General features: G+C 38.7%; 1 protein-coding gene across 1 annotated transcript in view; it reads right to left on the bottom strand.

The window, feature by feature from the left end:
* The window catches only part of HDAC9 (histone deacetylase 9), a 697,702-nt gene that overhangs the window by 371,796 nt on the left and 298,766 nt on the right, over nucleotides 1–27,140 (bottom strand). The window contains 4 exon segments of the mRNA XM_074268892.1: nucleotides 3,356–3,573; nucleotides 4,829–5,042; nucleotides 8,246–8,368; nucleotides 24,153–24,271. Of these exon segments, the coding sequence (XP_074124993.1) occupies nucleotides 3,356–3,573; nucleotides 4,829–5,042; nucleotides 8,246–8,368; nucleotides 24,153–24,271 (674 nt within the window).

The raw sequence follows: 27,140 nt of genomic DNA, 5'->3' as shown, positions 1-27,140 counted from the left end.
CTGATATTAATAATGTGACTCAACACAGAACAGTGGCATCTGGAGGTTATGGGGCATGATTCAGTCCAAAAGAAGATTTTTAAAAAGTGTGGGAGGAAGATTTGTATTAGCCAGAAGCTGTGTGGGATTTTCAAAGGAAGAAAAGAATCTATCGACACGTTGACAATCTTAATTCTAATCACCTTTTTACTCCAGAAATTTAGGAGTGTACACCTGGTTTCAGAAAATGGAACTAGAAGAAAAAGAGAAGTTCATCCAACTCAAAATTTATTTTTAAACCTCTGATTTGTAAGCTCTATTATTGCTGGTAAATGTGAATGCCCTTGAATCAACCTCCAATCTGAATATCGGGGCAATCTCCCCATTTTAGAGATAAGGTAACCAAGAACCAAGAAGTCATCTCCAACTAGGTGACAGTAGACAGAGTGCTGGCTGGGAATCACCAAGATCTCTATTATTCAGACGTTAATTACTCATATGCACAACCCTGGGCAAAGCAATTGAGCCAGCCTCAGTCTATCCATAAAAATGGGAATAAAGAGAGCACCCCATTCACTGGGGTGTTGTGAGGTCCCAATGAAACAACACTAATGAAGGGCTTCACAAACTTTAAAGGGCTCCACAAATGTCAGCTCTTAATATATCTGAGGGACAGATTTAACCCGTCTTCTAGCAAATGTCATGGATTTATTCTCATTAATCTTCTTCCCAGAATCCTTTTGTTCATTCAATGAATAATTTTTAAGGCTCCCCCTACTATATGACGGGCATTGCATGAGATACTGGGAATAAAGAAACTTAGTCACACCAGGAGGCCAAATCTCAAAAAGTTGCTGTTTTCCCCTTTTGGTAAACACTTAAACATACCCCATTTTTTTAAGTAACTGTTTTGCCCTGTGCCTTGTCCTTGTGAGTGGGAATTTTGGAAGGACAGCACCCCAGCTTACATGGGAAGAAAAGGGCTTTGGACATGCATCTTCTGCTGGATACAGCTAAAGCACCCCAGAGCAGAACTTGAGCCCTATTCCTATGGAGTTTGGACTTTGATGCTGTTGACTGGATAGGCAGAAACATGACATCCAGAATGGCCGAGGCTCAGCGAAGATGAGCGTTGGGGATCCCAGGTGAGACACAAAACATTAGATCTCTGGTGGCTACCATGAACCACAGAGTCTTGCCACCTGATTAGACCTAACACCCTTCACCGTTATGCCAGGAACAGATGGAAAGCATAAATGTGTTTGGATCAATACGTTAAGTACTCGTGCAAAATGTGATCACAGAAAATTTGGCTCCACTTGGTTGTCTCTATAGAGAATGCAGAAAGGAGAGCTCTTGGATTTCCATTCGAACTGTAATCAGACTTCCAACAAAAAAGGGTCATTTTTAGAAGCCAAGCAATATCTGCGTCAAGTCAGCAGGACACTCGCTGTTGGCTGTCATTTGTAGGTTCAGAGTTTGAGAGATAAATCTTTCCATTCTACAAATAAAAAAGCTGAGACCCAGAGAAGAAGGACTTCAAATCAAACAGGTAACTGGTGATAGATCTGGGGTTAAACCCCGGTCCTCTGCTTTGACCATCAGTTTATCTTGCACTGGACCACGCTGCCTCTCATTTGATTCAATTCAGCATGCGTGATTTAGGTGCCCACCAGAAAAAACCAGGATCTGTCCACATAGAGTTTACATTCTACATGGGAGTGGAGGGAAGTAACAGCACAGGAATAGAAAAGAAAAGAAAAAGCAGATGTAAGGCAGATATCAAGCAATTCCAAAGGCAACAAATAGTATGACCTGATTCTGCCCAAGAAAGCTAAAGACTTCTAAGAAAATTGTGTGTATGTATGTTTATGTTGGTGAGAGAGACAGAGACAGAAAGAGACACTGAGACAATAGACATACACACAGAGAAAGACAGAGATATGAGAGAGACAGAGACAGAAAGAGACACTGAGACAATAGACATACACACAGAGAAAGACAGAGATATGAGAGAGACAGAGACAGAAAGAGACATTGAGACAATAGACATACACACAGAGAAAGACAGAGATATGACAGACACAGAAATAGAGACACAGAGACAGACATCTTTTATCATATGTCAATTAACTCAATGTTCTATAAACGAATTCCTCCAAGAAAGATGGGCTCTCTTTCTATAGTAAAGTACAGCATATTTATTCTTATGACCTAACATCCATTGTAACAGTACGCTATTTTTATAAACAGTTTTACGCACATACAAAGCACATCATTTCATGATATCATGGCTAATTCACTAGAACTCGAGCAATCACAATAACCAGGAGAATATGACCTTTTTCGATGAATCCCATTAAAGCAGGCCGAACCTACACCCATTTAGAATGTTTGTTCTTTAGAAGCTGCTAAAGAGAACCCAGCACGTTATACAAACAGTTGCTTATAAAGGTCACAGTCCTCATCCGTGGCAGCTCTGTTCACTACAAAGAGGCACCAATTGCTCTACCCAGCTACCTCTGAAACTCCAGGGCAAGATAAGTTGTGAAGGCTTTCCTGTGTTTTGTTTTTTCCTTTTCTTCTGCAAGTCTGGAGTCACTGAACCACTGCATATCCCAGTCCTTTAGTCCCCTGAAGGATGTAGGGGTAGAAGGGAGGAGTCTGGTTGAGTTTTTGGTCTCCTGAATGTACAATCCCCAATTCTAATGAATTATTCCTCCCTTTCCATATACTGCATGCATGTTTGATATTTTCTATTGTTCCCTTCCTCTGAGGAAATAGGGGAAGAGAATTTCATCCTTGAATAATCGTTTGAAAGGATGTCCAAACTCATCTGAAAATGATCATCTCTGCCTAGATCTTGAAGGAGAAGCCAGAGGTGGAAGATTCTTGGGAAAGAATTCACTCTTCTTACCATTCTCCACTAGGATGCTCTTGTGTCTCAGCCTATGGCGTCCTTCCCTCTATTCCAATGGTAGCTCAGAAATTCAAGAGTGCTGCTTATTATGTAGAGCTATCGGAGGTCTGGGTTTCAAGGTTTTTAATGGATCCAGCCAACCTTCCTCAGGCCTGCCAGAATCTCAGCAGACTTGTCTTTCCCAACCCAATCAGAATCTCAGGTAACTATCAGGACTGACTTAATTTTTGTTTTGAAATGTATGTCTTCTACATTTACAATGTTTTGTTTTGCTTGCTAGACATGTTTCATATCCCTTCCCATAATAGCATTTCTTCCTCAGTTTTATTGAGGTCAACACGCCTAAATTGTGACCTCCACTTTCAGTCCTGTATACATATGAATATGCACATTAATGGAATTTTTTTAAATTAACGCCAACAATAATCAAAGCACTGATATAGATGATGAACTCACTTTGTTCATGTGGACCTGCTGCTGGTACTGTTTCTGTTTCTCCAGGAATTGCTGGTGCTGCTGCTGAATGACCAACTGGGCCAACGTGCTCTGAGGCAAAGGGGCAGACTGGGTACGATTCAGGGGCCTGTGGCGAGGCAACTTGTGGGCACCTCGAAGGCCAGGTGATACTCTCTCCTTCGTTGCCAGGGGGGACTGAGGATGGAGAGGAACCCCACCTGCAAAGCAAAGAAATGGCATCTTGTTCAGATCACTGGAGATGTGTCACAGAGAACAAAAACAATGGGGAGAGGTTAGGAACCTGGAGGAGGTAGGGCCGGGTCCACAGCAAATCAACTTATGCAGAATGAATTAAGAATCTACCATCTGCTTGGGGAGTACAAAGACAAAAAAAGTAAAAGACTTGAGCTTCAAAAATTTACTCTACTTGAGGGAGATCAAACATGTCCATAAGTGAATAAGGAAATAAGATTATCCACCACATGTCCTTTAGACAACATGTGTCATAAAAGTCTGTGCTGGGTGTTGCTACTGGGTTTATATCCCAAAGAGATCTTAAAGAAGGAAAAGGGACCTGTGTGTGCAAGAATGTTTGTGGCAGCCCTCTTTGTGGTGGCCAGAAACTGGAAACTACGTGGATGCCCCTCCATTGGAGAATGGCTGAATAAATTATGATATATTAATGTTACAGAATATTATTGTTCTATAAGAAATGACCAACAGGGATTTCAGAGAGGCCTGGAGAGATTTACCTCAACTGATGCGGAGTAAAATGAGCAGGACCAGGAGATCATTGTATACTTCAACAACAATACTTTATGATGATCAATTCTGATGGCCCTCTCCAAATGAGATGAACCAAATCAATTCCAATAGAACAGTAATGAACTGAACCAGCTACACCCAGCGAAAGAACTCTGGGAAATGACTATGAACCACATAGAATTCCCAATCCCTCTATTTTTGTCCGCCTGCATTTTGGATTTCCTTCACAGGCTAATTGTACACTATTTCAAAGTTCGATTCTTTTTGTACAGCAAAATAACTGTTTGGACATGTATACATATATTGTATTTAATTTATACTCTAACATATGTAACATGTATTGGTTGACCTGCCATCTGGGCAGGGGGAAGAAGGGGAAAAATTGGGGAAAAAAAGTTTTGGCAATTGTCAACGTTGTAAAATTACCCATGCAAATATCTGGGAAATAAAAACTATTATTATTTAAAATAAATAAATAAATAATAAAAGCTTGTGCTGGTAATTCACAGGTAGGCTGAATTTAATTTTTATCTAGGCACCTCAGAGAAGGAAAATTAGTGAGCATTTCTACTATCAGGAAAAAGACTCTTTTCCTTATGATCAGTGCAATAGAAAATTAAGGAAGATGGCTAGTTAGCACTAGTGAGTTTCAGGAAGTAGCCCAAGCCCTAGATTGATATATCGGTCAGTAGAACCCCAGCTAATTACCAGCCACAAGCAGCTTCTGTTGCCTCATCTGCTCCTTCAATAATAAGTGCTGCAGAAGCGCCTGATGGCTGCTGTTAGGTTTTCCTTCTAGAGCAGCGTGGGGATGAGTCGAAGATGCTGGGATGCTTCCCGTATATTGCCCCGGCAATGTAACTCCTGGCGGCCTCAGTGCCGGGGCCTCGCACTTCTGTTTGTCTTTGATGGAAGATGAAGCCTGTGTCAAGAAATAACAAAGAGCATAATCCTCTTTCATCCATGCAGGCCATTTGGGCTGCACATAATTAGATCCGTTTATTATGTCACCATTTCCCAAAACAATACCCCTCTCTTACCCAATGAATGAGTAAGGAAAGCTGTGAGGCGCAAGCCTGTTAAACTAACTGAATTAAGGAAAGAGAAATAAAAAACAGGATTGAAGCCACTTGAGGGAACTCTGGATTAGGTGTCAGGGCACTAAACTTGAAGGAGAGGTTAGTTTTTGATTTTTTTTTCCACCAAGAGTATTCTAACATCTGGTTCAAGGAGTGAGTTCATTTCTGAAGAGTCTTTGAAACATTTATACTGTGATGGTAGAAGGTTTGCTGGGAACATAAAATTTATTCTAATGACTAAATCCAAGAAAAATTCTATATAGATCAAATTTCTAGAGAGATAAGTGTCCACACTATCAAAGAAGACAAGAGAAATTGCCTATTCACCCTCTCTTGATATTTCCTCCAAGCTGAGTGATTCCAAAAATGGTTATTTTGTTTTTTCACAGAATCCACAGAGGCCCTGCGTTGGAAGATACCTCAAAATCCCTCCAGAGTAACCCATGACTGGCCAAAAGTCCCTTCTGAAACATAACTGATTCATGTTTATCTGCCTGAAAACTTCCAAAGTTTGTTGTCCTTAAAACACCCTCTATGCAAAATATGACGTTTAATTCATTGAATTTCCTATTTTTGCTATTTGAAGACCCTCCAAAATAAATATTTTTATTTTTCTAAAATTCTCAATTATCCATAACAAAATCGAATTTCTCACATGGCTGCACTTCTTTGGGAGTTCTCTGAAATTTTCTCCATGCTCCAAGAAGATCATTATTAGGAAAATCTCATCATCCTATAAGAATCCTTTCCCTCTTAGATTTCCATCTGATCACCAGTCTTTGCTCCCTGGCTGGAGAAATGAAGGGCACAAACTCCATTTACGGCTCAGTCTTCCCCTCATTTTTTCAAACAGTTGTTCCACTCTCCATATGGTTGGAATGGGTCAGAATTGAATGTGGTATCTATGCCTTACTATCTCAAAGAATACCTCTTCTTCCTCTATGGAAGACTATCCAAACTCAGAATAGCTTAATGTATTACTCACAAGTTTCATCTAATGAATAAAGCCTCACAGATGAAACCCATTGTCACGGACAATAAGAATGGCATCCTTCTCCTCTGCTGATCTTATCTAGCTCCAATGAACACATCTTGATTTTTCAAATACTAGTGATTTCACTGGTTTGACACATATCACAACCTTTCTATTACTTCCTCGGGCTGCTATGACCAAAGTGGCTTCTGGATGGGTTCTCCACAAAGAGACCATCACCAAAAATATCTCTGAAGCCTTCCTGGCACTGCAGGACCTTTAAGAGCTTATGCGTCATTGGGATATTCATCAGGGCCTTGAGTCATGTCCATGACTTGATGCATTATCAAAGAAAGACTCCAAGAGAGACGAGAGTTTTTTTTTTTTAATCCACATATGGGATTATTGCCATATGTGGCACTGCAGAGAAAAAAATACCTGAGGTTAGTCAGTCAACTGGCAGGCTTTAGCCAGACTCATATAAAGTACTGTCAGAAGAGTTTTTGAAGCAATTTTTAGTCCTTTCAGTTGGGTCCAATTCTTTGTAAACACATTTGGGGCTTTCTTGGCAAAGGTGCCAGAACTGTTTGCCATTTCCTTCTCAAACTCAGTTTACAGATGAGGAAATTGAGAAAAACAGGGTTGAATGACTTACTCAACTAGTAAATGTCTGAGGCCAGATTTTAACTGAAGAGGATAAGTCTTGCTGACTGTAACACTGATGCTTTATCCACTGTGCTGAAGCTATACTATCCCCAAAGATAGATCTTTGATATCATGAAAGTCACTTAGTTTCATGTATGAAATCAGCTGAGCTCTTGTTCTTTTAAAACAATACTCAGCTTATTTTTAGATGATTTCTTTGCAATAGCCAAGAATGGGAAACTGAGGAGGATTGAACTGGATAAAGAACAAGCAAGAGAATGGCTGGATACGCTATGGCCAACGAATGTGATAAAGTTCCATGTTGCTCGAAGAAATGTTGTGGGGGCGGTTTTGGAAAAAAGCTAAGAAGACTTGTTTGAATGAATGCCAAAGGAAGTGAGCAGAACCAGGAGGTCAATTTATGTAATAACAGTTTTGTGAAAACAATCAGCTTTGAAAGTCTTAGAAACTTTAAACAACATAAGAATGCTCCAGGATGCCAGACAATTTATGATTAAACAGGTTCTACATCTCCTAATAGAGAAAGTTGATGGACTCAGGGCATATACTACATATGGTTCTGGACGCAGCTACTCTGGTGATGTTTGTAACATGTTTCTTTGAGGGAGGAGGAAGAAGAAAAAGTGGATCTTTGAAGAAATATGTAATTAAAACAAAAAAATATTCAACTGATACTGAACTGAGGATTACACTCCATGACCACTTACCACATTCTATTTTTTTTAGAAAATTAAAAAAATAATAAAAAATATAAAAATCATATAATTTAAAAAATTATAATATGAATTCTGATGGATGTGGCCATTTTTAACAACGAGATAAACCAAATCAGTTCCAACAGAGCAATAATGAACTGAACCAGCTATACCCAGCGAAAGAACTCAGGGAGATGACTATGAATCACTATGTAGAATTTCCAATCCCTCTGATTTTGTCCGCCTGCATTTTGGATTTCCTTCACAGGCTAATGGTACACTATTTCAAAGTCCGATTCTTTTTGTACAGCAAAACAACTGTTTGGACATGTACACATATATTGTATTTAATTTGTACTTTAACATATTTAATTAAATTAAAATTAATAATAATAAATTAAATTAGTTAAATTAATATATTTAACATATTGGTCGACCTGCCTTCTTGGGGGGGGGGGGAATTCAAACAAATGGTTTGGCAATTGTCAATGTTGTAAAATGACCTATGCATATATCTGGTAAATAAAAACTATTAAAAATTATAATCAGTTTAAACCTCTTTGTTTAAATGGATTAAAGAAGGAAGATCATTGCCAATCTTTAATATCTGTGCCCAAATGGGCATGTCATAGAAATAATTACACAAACGCTGAGAGAAATGAAAATTTAGTTCATTATCCACTTTTCTAGGATGCTCTGGCAGGCTACTTACACTGAGCTGAGATGGCACAGCAGGGAGACCCAGAGTAATGTTGGGCAAAGACGGGGATGGATAGAGGCTTAAAAGATTCATAGACTCTTCATGAATCAGAAGACGCTGCTGGGAAACAATTTGCTAGGAAAAAAAATGAGAAAAAAAATGGGAAAATTTCAAAAGAAGTTATAATTATAGGCATAAAGTGTCAGATTTCAAGGAGAAGTTATGACATTTTAAATAACTTGGTTTAAACAATAATGAGCTGAAATATTTACAATGAAATATGAATTCTGATGCAAAAATGGAAATACTTTTCAGTGATATTAAGTCTGTAGCAGGATTCCCTTCTCTGTTCATTCCCATGCCTCTTTCCTCTTCTATACTTACTGTGTATTTTCCATTTTGGTTCCACTTTCTAAATAATATCCATCACTCCATAAACATCTTTTTTATCTTTCCTAATATTCCTCATATTTGCTCATCTTAATTGCTTGAAGAGCCCCATTATAATAGTGAATCCCAATGTATTCAATCATCTTCCTTTAATTCCATTGCAAGATACATAGCTAACTTTTAGGTTTTTTGCAACTCTAAATAATGCTTCTTGATTAAAAAAAATTGAATAATCAGTCAGTAAGCATTTGTGCTGAGCCAATAACATTTATTGAAATCATAGTTTTATAGTATTTTTCCAACTATTAAAGTACTGAATCTAAGAAGAGGCATTTTGAAAAATCAAATCTAGGAAATAGTCATATAGCCCTTCCCAAAGATTCTACAGCCATTTGAATCTACCACTAATGTATAATTAGTGTATCAAATTTCTGTATAACCAGCATATCAAATTTCTCTTAATCCCAAAAGGATCATTTTTCATTGCTTTTAAATTCACCAATTTGATGTTTATGCATGTGGTAAAACTTCAATGTTATTTAATCTATAGTACCTTTGATCATTAATGAGGGATTTTTCAAGGACTTATCAAAAATATATGTTTCCCATTAGAAAAATAGCCTGTTCCCATCATTTTTTAATGATTTATCAACTGTGGACTACTTACCTTTGAACATTTTAATTGTTCTTTATGTATTAAACTTTTATTTATCATGTTTGCTGTAAACATGTTGTTTTATTTTGGTTTACCTTACAACTTTTCAATTGTAATTGATATATTTGTGAATCAAATACATTTATATCGTCCTTAACCATTCCATATTTTGATAGAAAAACATCAGCTCCATTCCATAAAAGAAATTGAATAATATTCAATTTCTTCTGTCTTCTTTATCAGTATCTGCTTTTGTTTATTTTTTTTTTTTTTGGCTTTAATCTCCCATCCAGTTGGAATTTACTCATTTTTTCTAAGTACATTTTTAAAATCATGAATTATCACCTTTGTTTCAATTTATCAAATTCTAAACCTTTTGAAAATATTTGATAGGTGGTCGGTTTTCTCTATTCATTGACCCATTTCATTTTGGATTTGGACCAACTACTTATATGATATCACCACAATATATTTGGAATAAAAGACTATCCTTAATTTTATTATTATTACCATACTCCTTGCTACTTGTGCCTATATCTTTTCCCACATAAAACTTATAATTTTATCTAATCTCATTTGATCTTCACAATAACCCTACTGAGACATCATGAATGCATCATGTTGAACACACATGTTCTGATTCTAGATCAAGTTTTTAGAAAGATTTAATTCCTTGTTCCTGGATTTTTTTTATTTTACTCTAAAACTACATAGTCACTCCTGGCACTTTATGTAGCACTTTAAGATATTAAGGACTGTAAGAGAGATTCATGTAGGTAAGCCATCAAACCCATCTTTGAGGGAGCTGCTATCTTCATTTTCACACACACACAAAAAGATTCAATCTGATGGAGGTCATGACTGTCCCCAGGCCCACTGTGCATCAGTGCCAGATGTTGGGGAGTTTGAACTCAGGTATCTCTTCTCTCTCTCCAGTCCCATGGCCTTTACACTATACAATTTTCTACCTCAAGATAAGGCTGCTACTTTAAATATAGGTAGGTGCTCCAGATATATGGCTCTCTTAAAATTGTGAATGAGAAAGAAAAAAAAATATTTACTATGTGCCAAACAATGGACTAAATTGGGGGACAATAATACCAAAAGAAAAGCTATCGCCTGCTCACAAGGAGCTTGTATTCCAGCAGAAGAAGATGGCATCAGGAACGGATGGACCAGGAAGTCACAGAGATTGAAATTGTAGGAAAATTTATTAATAGTTCCTGACACACAAGAGACTCTTCATAAATATTAATTGATTTATTAATTAACAAATGCTTTTTTCTACTCCTGAGTCATTTTGATTAGTACTCCCAGAAAAAGAATACAAAGTATTGGTATATGAATGGAGGGAAAGAGCAATCAATAAGCCAGCAACATGGCAGAACAATGATTGGAATGTACCCTCCTGAGGTGGGGACTGACTACATAGAGAGAGCTCTCATCCATCATAAACCTAGAGACCCAGGACGGGAACTAGATGGTGCACAACAGTGTGCATGGAAGATGGTCATTGAGGGCTTTGTGGGAAATGGCAAAGGACAGGAAAAAGAATTTTGATAATTTCAGATACCTTAGGCATCCTGCTCTGTTTACTGACTCACAAGAGCATCTTGTGACTCACAGCAGACATCTATCTCTAAGGTTCTAGAAAGTTTACAAAGCATTTTGCATATATTCTCTCCTTGGAGTTTCACCACAGCCCTGGGAGGTGGGATCTCCATGCAATGGTTGGGTCCACCATGCCTACAGTCATACAAGAATCAGAGTTGGAATTGATCCCATTCTTTCTGACTCTACCCACCGTTCTTCACTAGTTCTCTAAGGAGACTCATTCACTGGTGGTCTGGTTCAAATACTTATACAAAAATTCAAAAGGAGGAGGACCCTTAAGAAGACAATTTTGAACGAAAGAGACAGAGAGAGACAGAGAGAGAGAGAGAGAGAGAGAGAGAGAGAGAGAGAGAGAGAGAGAGAGAGAGAGAGAGAGAGAGAGAGAGAGAGAGAGAGAGAAGAGAAGAGAAGAGAAATGAGCGTTCAGGAATCCCCCTGCCATCAGAGCCTCTTGTCTAACAACAAGCCCTAAATGGCCATGTATCACATGGCTTAATATAACAAAATACCTTTCAAAACCATTGCTCAAAGTCCTGTTTTCCCACATGGGGCCTAATATGGTTCCTTGAATTACATTTTCTGTTTAATTCTGTCTTCTCTCCCCGAACTTTTACACAATGAGAGTTACAAAGGTCTGACTTGACTTGGGAACTGTGGCATGATATCGTCCCCCAGGGACCCACATCCCTGAAAGAGAATACTACATGTAACCATACGGCCCAGGGACTGCTTTCTTCCCAAACAAAAAGCATATGGGACTCCAATAATGGACCACCTTCAAGAGGGCGGTAGCACACACCGGCTCAGCCCAAAGTAAATATAATAACTTGTCAAGCATGTTGTGGGGAGCTGTAGATTTTCCCCTGGACAAACCTGGGATATCAATTAACTGGGGGAAGGGTCTCACATTAGCACAATGCGAGCTCAGAATGTCACCGAAGACTGATGCAGCTCCCAACACAGGATGTTATTTCAAAACATAACCTTGCTCATACAGTTGTTTGCAGATGAGACCTACCCTTGAGACAATAGCCACTAGAGTCCCATCTAGGAATCTCTGTTGGCACTTTGGAGGCGCTTAGAGATTGTGATGAGTTTCTTTTTAAGAACAAGATACTCCTCAGTTACAAATTACAAGCAAAGCCAGGCTTGAACTGACACAAAATACCCAATAACTTTGGTTCCAACATCATCGGCTTCACTAACTTTACAGTATCTTGATGACATTGGCTAATTTTTAAAGATTAAAACTTTTAATGGGGTGTCTAGAAAAGAACATGCTCTTGTGACTGAGCGTGAGATGGGGGAAGTTCTGTATCCTAAGGTATCTGAAAGGAAAGGCACACTAGTGTTTAACATCAGCTCATTGCTTTTCCCTGCATTTCTTTAGCAGGAGAAAAAGCTTTTTGTCCTTACTGAATCCCTCATGATGCAAAATAATCATTTGAATAATAAAGATGAAAGTATATAATGGAAAAAAAATTAACTGTACCCTTGGCAACAAATACTGGTTTATATTTTTAAATTATGATGCTCAATTAAGAGCATCAGTTTTCCTAATTGGGAATTCCCTTGGCTTGTTCATCACTATCCATGGCAAAGAAACTTGGCATGGGCAATGGTCACATGACTTCAGATCCTTGAGGCATATATAAAATCTCTCCCCAAAATGAAACCTTTCTGCCCCCTACAAGTCCCTTCCTTCCTTTTTCTACTCTCCATGTGGAGTTATTCTCCAATATTACAATTCTATTGAAGAGTACCAAATGTAACCAATTATCTGATCTATTTTGATGATCCTTGGCACCCTTGGTAAATGTTATAAGGTCTGAGTCTCAGCTTCCTAATTTGTTCAATGAGATGGCTGGACTAAATGGTCCCTAAGTTCCCATACATTTCAAATTCTATATTCTATTCTATTCTATTCAATATTCTATAATCTAAATTTATAAACATAGCAAAACATTTCCACTTAAACTAATTAGGCAAGTAAAATAGGAATTGGGGAGCAGTTTGAATCTCTGAAAATGCTTTACTACAAAATATTGAGAATAAAGTCTTTCTAAGCAAGAGTGTGTCGAGCTACTTTCAAGGGAAAAAAAAAGTATGTTGGCTATTCACATCTTTTTCCTTATATCTAAACTCAATATAGAGTTTAGGTGTGAATTTTTATAATTATATCACACTTGAGCCCCCATTGTGTGGGCTCCCCTCATATCAATTAAGCAGTTGATAACAATTATTTTTTTTTTACAAAAGGATATTTGTTGAGAAAGTATAACAAGAACAGAACTTAGAAAAAAAAATTCTCTACATTTTGAACTGCACTCATCCTTCAGAAGTATTCATCTCCAAGGAAAATGGGCTGAAATAAGAGTGCAGTCACATGTTCACATTTAAAATAAAATAAAATAAAAGATCCTAAGAGGTAACTTAAGATTATTATTCCACCCCTAGGATTCTCCCCCTTAAGGAGTTTACTTCTTGATATGTCATTACCTTGGGTGTTATTCTCTCATTCAGCTGGGCTAGCTCCATTTAGGAAATAGTAACATGGTGTATCACTTATGGAGAAATCAGGGCTCTGTCCTAGGGTGGCAATATCTTGGAGGAGGGAATGTGATGCTCTTGCCAAGGCATCGTTTGATCAAGTCAAAAGATCTCGACTTGAAATCCAACCTGCCATATCCACTATGTCGTGCTCTTTCTAATTTATAGTAGATACCGTATAAGTATTTAATTTGGTTTTGGGGGTTTTCCTTCGGGCAGGCAATATTATATAGTCACTGTCCTATTCCAAAGCTTCATCATTTTACTGAGGAGAATTTGGGCTCTCCACCAGCAGAGCTCAACCAATCTGAGTGCTAACAAGTAAGACAAACATTGAGAAATACGATGGTCCAGATGGGTATCACTGGAGGACCAGGTGCTGCCCAAAGTGATTTTCCTTAAGCTCAGATGGACATCTTGTCCTCTACTGAATCAACAACAATGACTTCCTACTGCCCCTAGGATAAGATAGAAACTCCACCATTTAGCTATTGAATTCCTTCACAACACGACCCCAATCTATCTTTCCTTCTCATTGTGCCATCACGCTCTCTAGAGTTCAGCCAAATTGCTCTTCTCTCTGTCCCTTCCCGACCCTCTGTCTCTCATCTCCATGGGTTGCCACTGTCTGTTCAGGTCTGAAAAGCATCTGCTGCTCACTTCTGCCTCATAGACTCCTCTTCCTTTCCATTGCTCCCAACTGCTGCTGTTCTTCTACTCCAACTGCCATGTACTCAACAACTCCATTTTATTTGTATTTATTATATATGTGGCTATTCAAGGCCTTGTTGCCTTCCCCATTAGAATGAAAGTTTGTAAAGAGTAATTTTTTTTTCATTCAAGGTTTTTTATTCCCCGTGTAACGCCTGGAAAATAGTGGGTGAATAATGATTGACTGATTGACTAGCTCTGTTAAATATGAAGAGAAAAGCTCATCATAAGATTGCCTGTAAGAAAACGAAATTCGGAGCATATAATTTTAAGACTCTGGAAGAGTCATTTTCCATCTCTGAGTAAATGTCATCACATACAAAATGGGTATGAGGGGAGTGAACTTGATGTTAGCCAAAGTACTTCCCAGCTTTAAATATATGATCTTACTGCAATGGATGTCCACTTCTTAGAGCAGGGGGTCTAAATCTACGCATATGTATGTGTCATGGATATTTTTGGCAGGCTAACAAAGCCCATGAACTCCTTTTCAGAATAAATCGACATTTATAATTGAAGGGACTACTAAAACTCAAGAAGCAATCAGTGAAAATAAAGGTGTATTTTTTTTGCCCCGTTCAAGCTCACGGACTCCTTGAAATTCATCTGTTGACCCTTTGATGGACTAAAAACATCAGGTTAAGAATCCTTATTTGGAAAACATGGGATTCGCCCTTCCAAGTGAGTCAGACACAGCATCCATATAAAATATTCCCTGGTTCCTTTCAATCCAACATGCATAAGATTGGTGAGCCTGAGGGACAGAACCATATAGTGTTGAGGAGTTTCTGGTTGGCAGGGGAGCGAGAACACAAGACATATACAAAAGATTCTGGAGTCAGTAGTGGAAGTATCCAAATACAGTAGACAGCCAGATCTGAGAACCAATTTGCTTGAGACAGCCCCGCAGTTGAGTGATACACCATGTTACTATTTCCTATATGGAGCTAGCTCAGCTGAATGAGAGAATAACACACAAGGTAGTGACACATCAAGAAGTAAACTTGGTAGAGATTCCTTAAGGGGAAGAACTCTAGGGGGGAAACAGGAATCTTAAGGTACCTCTTAGGATCTTTTATTTTATTTTATTTTAAATGTGAGCATGTGACTGCACTCTTATTTGAGCCCATTCTCCTTGGAGATGAGTACTTCTGATGGATGAGTGCAGGTCAAAATGTAGAGAGTTTTTTTAACTTCTTGTTATACTTTCTCAATAAATATCCCTTTTTCAAAAATAATTGTTATCAACTGCTTAATTGATATGAGGGAAGCCCACATAATAGAGGCTCAAGTGTGATATTATTATAAATATTCACAACTAAAGAATAATCTTTCATTCTGAACAAAAAAAGTATAAAAGTTTATAAAGAATATATAAATAGAGACCTACAGATTTTCTCATTTTCTTCTAAGTTTCACCTAAGAGACTAGAGTTGTTTATTCTTGGTACAAAGATAATTAACCAGTGACCTCAATCTTCTTATTTTATACCAATTTCCTATTTTCTATAACAAAAAACACAACAGAAAAGGGTGACACTGCAAGTTTAGCCTTATTCTAGCTGAATAGCTGAAACCTTGCTGGCATTTTGCTACTAAATATGAAACCAGGTTCAATGGCATTTGCTAAAATATCCCTATGAAGATAAGTATAATCACATTTTCTAAACCTTGGGGGATGACATACTCAGAGTTTTAGCTGCAAAATGTTTAACTTATAAAGGAGAACAGACAGAAATAGGATAGAAAAATTATAAGAACCTAATTTGTATGTGTGTGAAATGCTTATTTAGCATATAGGGCAGATGTGTTCTAGAGTGGAGAAGTGGAACTATCACTGGCCAATGAATCAAAAGCCCAGATTTCTAGTCTGGGCGCTGCTACTGACCTATTACGTGACCTTAGGCCATCCACACTGACCTTCTGAACCTCAGTGTTCTCAGCTGTAAAATAAGAAGTTGGGATCCAGCTCCCCTCTCAACTTCACATATCTATGGCTATTTTTGGCCCAGAGAATTTGAAGGAAGAAGTTCTAGATTCTGGCCTCAACTTCCTTTGGGACATAAAAAATTAGTAATATTCAGATTCATTTGGTCCAGGTAGAAATAGAACAAAAGTTACGTCTTTCTCTCATGGTTTTTACTACCATAACCCTAACCCTAACCCTAAATCCTCAACCGTAACATGAGGATAAGAACAACTTTAATAAAGATCATTATGCAACTTATCTCTTAAGCCTCACTCAAATGACTTTAGGAACAATTAAAATCCCCACCTAATTAAAAGGGGATTGTTAAGCTCAATATAATCACCAATTTTTATTTTTATAATTCTCCCAGTATTGAATCCCCCCAAATATCCATACAGCATATTAAAGGTGAGGCACCCGAACTCCCTGGCAATATTTGAGTAGGGGCCTTTAAAGAATCAACATTTCATTAACAATATTGTTTTCCAAGCTTGACTCACTCTATTCTAGGTAAATGGTTCTTGTATCACGGCAACCTTCATCTCTCTCTATCCAACCAATCTTCTCCCCCCGCCCCCAAAAAAGTGCTTTATTTCCTGTCACTTCAGCCGTGGCTGACTCTCCACCTACTCAAGAGGGAACACAGCACTTTCTGCAAATGTCACAACACTGATTATATAACAACAGGAAAATGAGTCAGGCAAGAGCAGGGCAAAGCAAGTGACATTTGGAGTGATTCTAGAATGCTTAACCTTATTATTAGAAACTTTTGTACTTGTGTATCTGCTAAGGGAAAATATGATTAAATAAACAGCAGTTGAGAGCCAGCAGCTAATGTTCAGCTAGAAATAAACCAGCTGTTTGGCTACTGTTAAAATAAATCTCAAATAAAATGCAACCAAAATGTCAGAATTGTATCATTGATATCCATGGAAAAATGTTTAAAACCCCCAGGCTTGGAGCTTGCACAAGACAGTAACCGAAGAGCTAAAGATGCCTCAGCAAACAGATAATTCGAGGATCAGCCTGGATTTTGGAATCCAGAAGGCTTGAGTCAAATCCCACTCTGGACACTTCCTAGCTGTGTGGTCCTGGGTCAGTCACTTTAACCTAAGTCTATCTCAATTTCTGCCACCGTGTCCAAGTTCTAGAAGATGGGGGGAACACTAAAGAGGTTTACTAGCTATAGAGAGAGTTCCAGAGGGCAGAAGGCAAAGGGCCGAGAGATACAGGGCAGGATGAAGCAATGGGGGGAAGAGATTGAGGTGCATGGAAATGCAGGGGTTGGAGAAGAGCTAGTGTCTTTGCCGTCAGAGGATTCTTTCAGACAATTCCTATGTTTATTGACTTATTCGTTATACTTTTACCCTTAATCTCTCTCTCTCTCTCTCTCTCTCTCTCTCTCTCTCTCTCTCTCTCTCTCTCTCTCTCTCTCTCTCTCTCTCTGTGTGTGTGTGTGTGTGTGTCACTCTATTCAAATAGCAATAGGTTGGGGGAAGTAAAAGGGGGTGAGAATGAGATAATCATTGAGAATGCGGACATTTGGATTAATATAGTTTGGAAGGAGCCCATTAAAGAAGTCATCCCCCCACCAAGGGATGACTAGGAGGCACAGGATCTCAGAGAATTCTGTGTGGTCTCAGCTAAGGCCCCAAGAAGGCAGGACCCGAGCTTGGAGCTGGTGTTTTAAAGCACGTGATGTTCGGTGTTCAAGAAACAAACATTTACCACCTACTAAGATGAATTAAATCCATTCTGATCATGCAAGCTGTACTTTGAATGGATTTATCCATGCTAAGTAGAATTCCACTCAGTAAAGGGCAACATTATTACACCTGGGAATCTTCTGTAGCACTCCTGCCCATTCTCGGACTGTTTCCCTGTTGCTTCTCCTAAAGAGATTTTTTTTTCAAAGAGGTACAAGAACATATTCTGCTTTGTTTGAGCTTTATATTTTCTTCTCATTCATCCTGGTTGACTTATGTGGCCATCCTCTGCTAACGGCAACAAGGTGAAACCCACATGTTAGCCATCAGGGAAACATTTCTTGTTCTGGGCCATTGAGAGGCCACCGCTCAGTCCAGAGGTCCCTGCACCTGGCCTCTTGGATCACAGTTCATACACACAATTAATTCATTATAAGAGACTCCAGGCTTGTGACTGAGCCAGTCATCCCAACTTTGGGGGTGAAAGTCCTTCCACTGACCTGGAGAAATACCTCCCCCAAGTCAAATACAGCTAAATCACATTTCCTTCTGGTATTTTCAAGGATGGCAGGAGCATGGGGGAAGCACGGGAAGGCATGGCGCTGCTAGAACATGTTAAGCAATCAGCAGAGCTGTGGCCCATCAATGGGATCCTTCTATCTAGCATAGAAGAACTAGTCATCTCGGTGACCTTGCAAGTGCTTATGGGGATTTGTGAGCATGATTCCAAGCCACGCTCTTTAATGTATTTGATTTGTGATTCACTTATAAGGGCAGAGATCATGAAGGAAACCAGCACTCCTCAAGAATGAGCCCATTATCCCCCCATCTCTAAGTGTGAGTCACGCTCGAGATACAACCTGCAATAATCCTCAGCCAAAAGATGGGGGTACGTCACAAAGACCAAACTGGCATTAAGGCCCAAGGATTATAGAAGAATCTGAGATCTTAAAATATAGCTAAGATCATCCCACTCTGCAAAGGGTAAAGGTTCATTTAGTGCACCATTATCCCTGGGGAAACAGGAACCCACTCAGCTCCCTGGAAGGCAGGGAACTATTTCACCATCAGCTTCTCCCAGCTTTCTTTATCTCATGGGTGTTTTTCATTTTTGTTTAAAATGGCCAATGTAGATCTTTGGTTCAGTTGACTACACAAATCTGTACTGAGAATTTTATTTTATCTTTTATTCTTAATGGGAGAAGCAGAAATGTAATTTTAAAAAATCTTCAACAATATATATATATATGTTATATATATATATATATGTATATGTATAAATGTATGTATATATATATATATATATATGTAACTGGGGACATTTATTTTGCTTATTTTAAACTAAACAATAAAAGTATTGACAATAATAAGAGAAAATCATTTCCTTTTTATATATTTGTTTTTCTCTTTAGCACACGTCTCCCCCTTCAATGGTTTGTGTTAATTACCTATTTTTGATTTGTGTGATATGTCTCTATTTATGGGCATACATACAGAAGAAAAAGTTATATCCATAATGAGTCAGTTCGTTGTTCCAAATAGCAAAATCCCTTTTTTTTTTGAAGTGGGGGGAGAGCTTTGTAAATTGCCCCTCTTTTAAGCTCAACAGAATGTGCAAGCTTGGTAAGGAGGAGCTGCCTCATTTGTTATTTGGCTCTTATCAGATTCTTAAGGAATATTTGGTGACTGATTGATTGATGTCTGAGATCATCAAATTCAGATGGAAAAAGGAAATAAATGATTTAAGATCACTGTGAAAGTTCAATAGAATCAGGACTGAGTTTCAGATCCTCCAGCTCAGAGCTCCTCTCACGATATGCTGACTCCCAAAAGCCCTAACAATCACTGAGATGTCATTCAAGGTAGTCTTAACTATGAAAAATGGAGGCCCACCTGAAAATGAGATTGGAGCACCATTCTAAATAACGTATTAATGCTCTTTCTGGGAGAGTCTCACTAAAATCAATCCTTCTAATAAGAAGCAATTAATTTACTGAAAACCTGCAGGACCTGGTCAGAATAATAGAGTTTTTAGGGGAAAAAATATAAAAATGGCTTCCAAATAAAATGAAAATGATAAACAGAGGGTGTGATAGAGAAAGAAAGAACATTCACTTTGGAATTAGGAGACCTGAGAGCTAGTCCTGGCCTGGCCCTGGAATGACCTGAGGAGTTACTCACCCTTAGAATAATAACAATGATGGTCATTTAAACAATTATTCTAATAAAAATAAAACCTTTACAAAAGCACATATTTATTTCATGTTTATAAAACACAATTTTCATAGTCAGCATGTGAGGTAAATAATAACTTTCAGTGTCCTCTTGTGAGTCAGGAGATCTGGGTTTGAGTCATCATGGGTGAAAAACAAAATTTTCAGAATCTCAATCCCTTTATCTCCAAAATGGCTGCCATATTTTGGGGAGGTGTAGGGAATTGGAGTTAAGTGACTTGCCCAAAGTCACTGAGTTCGGGATAACTAAGTGTCTGAAGCTGGATTTCAACTCAGAGGCCAATGCTTTATCAACTTTGCCCCCTTGGGTGCCATATTTCCCATCACTACCAGAGGTGTCTTAGAGACAAGGCTTTGCAAAACCAAATTAAAAATAATAGTAGTCAAAGAATACATAATGCTTAAAATTTGCAAGGTACAATGCACATACTATTTATAGAATTTGGTTCTCACAACAACCCTGGGAAGCAGCTGTTATTATTATTCCCATTTTATGTATGAGATCATTAGAGGTTGTGATTTAACTAGAGTCACAAAGTAAATGTCTATAGCAGGATTCAAATTCAGACCAGCCTAACTCTGGCTGGCACTATTTAGACACTTTAATGGGCTCTATAAGTATGTTGTTGTTGTTGTTGTTGTTGTTGTTGTTGTTATCATCATCCTATAATGATGGATGAAATGATTAGAGTTCCAAGAGTTTATGTAAAAGGTCTGGACTACAATTCTATTCACTTTTCACATTTTTAATCTTAGGATAAAATCCTAAATATATCATGAAAGCAGAGTCAAATAAAGAGCTGCCTTCTATTTGCCAATAAAAGACTCTTCAATAACAATAATAACATTTTGATAGTATTTAAGGTTTGTAACATATTTTTCAAATATCTTATTTGATTCTCACAATAATTCTGGAAAGTAGATGATATTTTCATCTCCATTTTCCACATGAGGAAACTGAGGCAGACAAAAATTCAAGAACTCGCCTCGTCATTAAGTTCCTGAAGCTGTCTTCCTGATGCCAAATCTAGAGCGCTATTTACCATACCATCTAGCTTCTCCTTGCCAGTTTTCTAAGTCATAAAAACACTGCTATTTCAATTAACATGTTGTAAGGAATAGTCAAACAGGTCTTTCTATCAGGACTCAGGAACCTAGCAGTGATCTCCAAAAAGTTTAATACCTAAAGATGGGGAGAATCCCTCCCCGGCTTTGTTCCAGTCTTGGGGTAAGTCTCAAAGGAAGCAGCAAACCACAAGGAATACTGAGTAAGATTACACTACGGTTCACAGTCCAGACAGTATTGTTGTTGCTATTCTTATTGTTATTACAGCAAAAGAAAAGCCTCCAGCCTCAGTTTCCTCAACTTTAAAACAAAGGGCTTTGATGAGAAAATCTTGAGCTTCTCTGAGCCCAGAGACTCCCTCACCATGTGAGGTAAAGACAGCAAGGATCTAATACCTTTGGTATTTGGGCATGTTTTATTTTTTCCCTTTTTTGGCCAACTTTGAACACTTTTCAAATTTATATCTGAGCTCACTGGTGCTCGCTTTGGGTTTTGCTCCTTCTCTTACAACCTAATGACCCCTTTCCTGATGCCATTAGCCCTGAGCTCTATTAAAATCACAAGAGGTTGCGTGAGAGAGAAACCTTGCCTCTCTTGGGGTGAATCAGAGATGTTTTTCTTCCTCCCTTTCCCTGCCATTACAACCCTGTAAACCTTCTCTGCCAGCCCTTTAACCTCCTCTGTGCCATTCCTCATCTTTCAAATCAGAGGCGGGGGAATGGGGGCAGGGCTGCTCCCCGCTGAAAGGCCAGTCCCTTCTATCCTAAAGATGCTACTTCATTCTTCTTTTCTCTTTGAAAAACATATCAAATCTCTAACAAGAACTTATCTATTGATGGAAGTGGAAATCTTCAACATAAAGAAGATCCAACTCACTTCCAGTTGATCAGTGATGGACAGAAACAACTACACCCAGAGAAGGAACACTGGGAAGTGAATGTAAATTGTTAGCACTACTGTCTATCTACCCAGGTTACTTATACCTTTGGAAGCTAATAATTAATGTGCAACAAGAAAATGGTATTTACACACATATATTGTATCTAGGTTATATTGTAACACATGTAAAATGTATGGGATTGCCTGTCATCGGGGGGAGGGAGTGGAGGGAGGGAGGGGATAATTTGGAAAAATGAATAAAAAACAAAAGAACTTATCTATCGAAATCTTAGTTACTTAGTGCTGGAACTGAAATGGAACGAGGGCCAAAATCCTGCTTTGTACATTAGGAAACTAAGACCACAAGAGATCAGATCAGATAGCTATTGAGTGGTAAACTTGGACTCAACTCTCAGAGTCAAATGTTCTTTCTTTTATACTACGCAACTGCTAGGACAACCAACCAACAAACAAAAGGATGAGTCGGAAGGATTATTTATGGAGACTGGAATGGATAGATGGGAGAGTCCAGAGACTAGATGTAAGATTTCATGGTGTAAGGGACTTTACAAATACACATCTTCCCTACTTTGCCCCTTTGATTTTTCAAGAGTTTACTGAAAAATTGGTTCTATGACTTCCCTAAAGTCACACAGTCTATAATACGTCTTGGAAAACTCGGGTCTTGCTACCTCTGAGGGTGACTTCCTCTTCTGAAGGACCTTTTGGATGAGTTAATGAGAAACTCTGTTTTTCTACTGAAAATATCTCAATTGTGTATGTTTATTGTCTCGTACTGAGGAGGATTCCTGTAGCCCCAACGCTAGCCTATCCAATACCAAAGAAAAGATTGTTTATCAATTGAGAGGATTCATTTAGTCAATGTCTGCCATTTTTCAGACCATCTCTGCCCACTGTGCTGTCCACTAACCATTTCCTTTCACTATTCCACTCCTACAATTCTGCTCCATGGATTTCACATTTCTCATCAACTAGCAACCATTCAGATTCTAAGATTCTTTCCTGTGTGATTTTCCATGAATTTCAAGTAAATATTAGTTTTTAAAATAATAAACAAACAAGGGGCCTCTTGGTACAACAAAACAGGTGTGACATAGGCTTTTCCTTCATAGTGATGGGAGACTATAGGGTCATGAAGAGCCATATACAATTGAAATGACTGACCAACAATAATACTCGATGAATACACCTTCTTTGCAGAAGGATGACGAACCATCACTAACTAGTTCTCCAAAGCATGACTTAGAGGTGAGTCTGGAGTCCTAAAGAATATTACCAAAGAGCATGAGCTCCAGTGGGTCCTGATGAAATCTCCTTCAAGGTCAAGCCTGACATCAGAAGGACAGCTAATAAGCATTTATTAAGTGCCTATTACTATTATGTGGTAGACATGCTAAGCTCTGGGGAAACCAAGAAAGGCAAAAGATAGCCCCTGCATCCAAGGAGCTCACGTTCTAATGGAATGGCTAACAAGCAACCAACCGTATGCAAAAAAAAAAAAAAAAAAAAAAATGAATTCAGGATAAATTGGAGCTGACCAGTATTCTGCAGATCAGGAAAGGCTTCCTGGAGAAGGGGCTGTTTGAGCAGGCAGTTCCACTGAGAGGATGGTCATTGAAAGATTGATTTTGTCACCAGAGCAGCCATATTGCCTTGGAAGATTAACTCTTATTTTCATAAAAGCTTTAAGGTTGGAGGAATAGCTCTTATAGCTCCCAATGAATAGCATGAGCCTCTCTTCTAATGGTACTGGAGATGTCGCTCTATTTTCCATGCCATTTGCTACCATTTATGGTGTTCTATTGCACCCCTCTTGGTGTACAGAATGCACTCTGCTTTCACCTCTGGTTCCTATAGCTCAGATCACAACCTCTCCTGATTCCCCTCCCCCGAGTCATTAGAATTCTTTTACACTATTGTACACAATGATCAATAGAATGTCAGCTCCTTGAGGGCAAAGCCTGGTTTTTGTGTCTCTGGTTTCCCAGCATCTAGCACAGTACCTGGAACCCATCCGGTACAATAGAGATGATTGCTGAATTCAGTTGAATCCTCTGAAATCTTCCCTGGCAATAAGAGAGATGATTGGTTTTGAGCCAATTGCCACTGAGGAGTGTGAGCTTACCTCTGGGTGTGGAGCAGGCGGAATGAGCAACGTCTCACTGCTTTCTGCCATGTTGGTGGAAGGCCCATTGCTAGGCGAGCTGGGGCCAGATCCAGGAGAGCTGCTGCTGACTGAAGACTCTGAAAGCCAGAAACAAAGAAGGACAGACTATCAGTTATCTAATCTCATCACCGAGAGTCACGGTCAGCCATATTGCCTCGGAAGATTAACTCTTATTTTCATAAGGGCTTTAAAGGTTGGAGGGGTCTTCAGGTGTCATTCAGTCCCACAAAAACTAAGTGGATTCCCGCTGCTCCCACAGACAGTGTTAGAGTCAGAATTTGAACATCATTATTTCCATTGGACTATACTGGCTCTCAATCACTTCAACATATCACTTCCTGATAGAAAATGAAGACCCCACAATGAGTCCCAAGGCATCCAAGAAAGGATAAGTGTCCTTGGTAGATCACGGATCACAGAGCTCTGGATGTGACCAAAGAAAAGAAGTTTATTTGGCTTTGCTCTCTCTTATTGGTTCAATAGATAAAAATGATAGAGACAACATCCTCTTAAAGGTCATGAAAAATGGCATCCCCCTGTGAGATCCACCATTACTCTTATGCTGGCAGATTCTCTTCCTCGTCAGGGATGCAAGGATCCATTCTATAACAGTCTCTGCCAGAAGAGCTCGGGAATCTTTCAGGGATTTTAGATCCTCTGGAATCAAACATTAAGTCATTACTGGGAAGTGGGGAAGGGATTCAAGAGTATGGAAAGGCATTCTCGCCATCATCAGAAGGGCTTGGAGTCTACAACGTGAACTCTCAGGTTGTCCCTGTTCATTGATGACTTAAAGTCACAGAATCACCCTTGGAAAGAGCCCATGTCATCATCCCATCCAACCTAGACCTGAAAAAATAATCCCTTCCGGACCTTGTCCAATAAACACACACTATCTGGCCTCCGCTGGACCTGAACAGGTCAAGTGAGAGGAAGCCCAGTATTACGCAAGGTGGCCCCTTCCAATCTTTGTACAATGAACCAATTTTAACAACTCTTCAATGAAAGAATCGGTTGAACTTATGCATTGGGGAATAAATTTGTCATTTTATCAACTGTGCCAATTAACTGTTTTGAACATGGGATTCCATGGGTGTGAGGACCTTCTAGTGTGGACTCATCAATGGAGATCAGCTGTTGCTGTCTGGATGAGGAAGTGAATCTAGGACAGGAGAGGGGACTTGCCTAGAATGTGTGATGTGTGATCGCCTCACAGTCAGAGACATGATTTGAATCCAGGTCAGAGTTCAAGGTCAACCACTAAACATTTTGCCAACATCCCTGCTGCATCCGTCACCAATCCTTACTTTTTGGTTTATTTATTTTCTTTCTTTATTGACCCTATCTTGAATCTAGAAGAGGTCATTTTAGAAGTTGCCACTTGTAATCTGCCCCTAACCTGACCCTGAATTTTAAAGAATTTTAAAAGAAGAAATGTTCAAAACATTCTGGACCTCGGAAACCATGGGGCCATAGATCCTGGACCAGGTCAGTACATGTTTGAGAAGAGGAGGATGCTAAACAATTAGATCAGCCCTCTTCTTCGGACGCAAGTCACAAGGGAGAAATAAAGTTCCTGACCACACAAGACATTTTCCAGGTCGTCCTCAATCCTACCTAGTAAGACAACCTTAGAAAAATCAAACCAACCTATTTCAGTCCACTCACCTAACCCCCTGTGCCCACATTGCTGTTGGCCAATCATCCCATTCATAGCTGACTCTCTGAGAACCTGTGGACCATAACATTCCATGGAGTTTCCTTAGCAAAGATAATGGAGTGGTTTTCCATTCACTTCTCCAGTGGATTTTTCCCATTATACCTAATCACTATTCATTAAACTTCTGAAGCTACAATTCTTTTTCAGGAAATCACAATGAAATTTTTATATAAATGAATATTTTGAAAAAAAATAATGAAAAAAATCCTCATGCTATCTCTTCTTAATAGTAAAAATTAAAAACAAAAAACAAAAATCTTGATCTATCTTTCTTTTTTATCTCCTTCAATGACCTCCAATTTATTTATTTATTTTTTGAAATTTATTTATTTTTTTAACCTCCATTTTTTTTTAAATAAAGGAAATATCTGTTATTTCTCTAGCCCATAAAAAGTAAGTTAATCTTTGTTTTTACTTGTCCTTTCATGCCGTATCTCATTCCTGAACAGGCAAGTTCCCAATTCTTTACTTGACATCTCTTGTCATTTTCTGTTGTCTTGCATGTGGAACAGTTCAGTTCACTTTCTGGCTGATAGAAATCTTTATGGGATCCTATTCTGAACCAGAAAGGGCCTTAAAGGCCACTGAGTATAATGCCTTCATCTCACTTGAGGAAACCGAGGCAAACAGAAGGTTAATGACAGACATATACCTAGTGTCTGAAGGCAGAACTTGATCTCAGGATTTCCTAGTTCCAGACCTAGATATTTAGCCTTTGCTCCACTGTGCCCCCTTGAAGTCTCTAACTGCTGGCTCTGTAACCAAAGCCCTCCATTCAATAGGAAGAATAGATTCAATCCTTTTTTTTTGCCCAGAGGAAAGAGGATGATTAAAATCATCCCCTGGGATTATTCTACTTTATCAATCTTATTTTTTTATCCCCAATCTCAGGGAAAAAAAAAAAAAACAAAAACAAAAAACAAACTTCTGTAGCATGTGCTCCCCTGAAATAGTCAATATTCTCCAGCTCAGAAACTCACTAACCCAATCACCCATGTCTAAGAAGCTGCTCTGGGCTCTGTCAATCCCCCAACAGTCTTTGGCCCAAAGCAATAAAAGCTAAAATAGAGTTTATTACATTTACACGGATGTGTTAAATCTATGTGAAATGAAGAACAGGAAATAATGTGCTTAGCAAACATGGCCTGGTAATATGTACTGTGCTGGTCTAAATAGGGCTAATGGTGAAACCAGAAGGAGTCTATAAACAATTCCAAAATAATCAT

Source organism: Sminthopsis crassicaudata, chromosome 5 (genome assembly GCF_048593235.1).
Source record: "Sminthopsis crassicaudata isolate SCR6 chromosome 5, ASM4859323v1, whole genome shotgun sequence".
NCBI lineage: Eukaryota > Metazoa > Chordata > Mammalia > Dasyuromorphia > Dasyuridae > Sminthopsis > Sminthopsis crassicaudata.
This window is presented reverse-complemented; position numbering and strand designations above follow the sequence as displayed.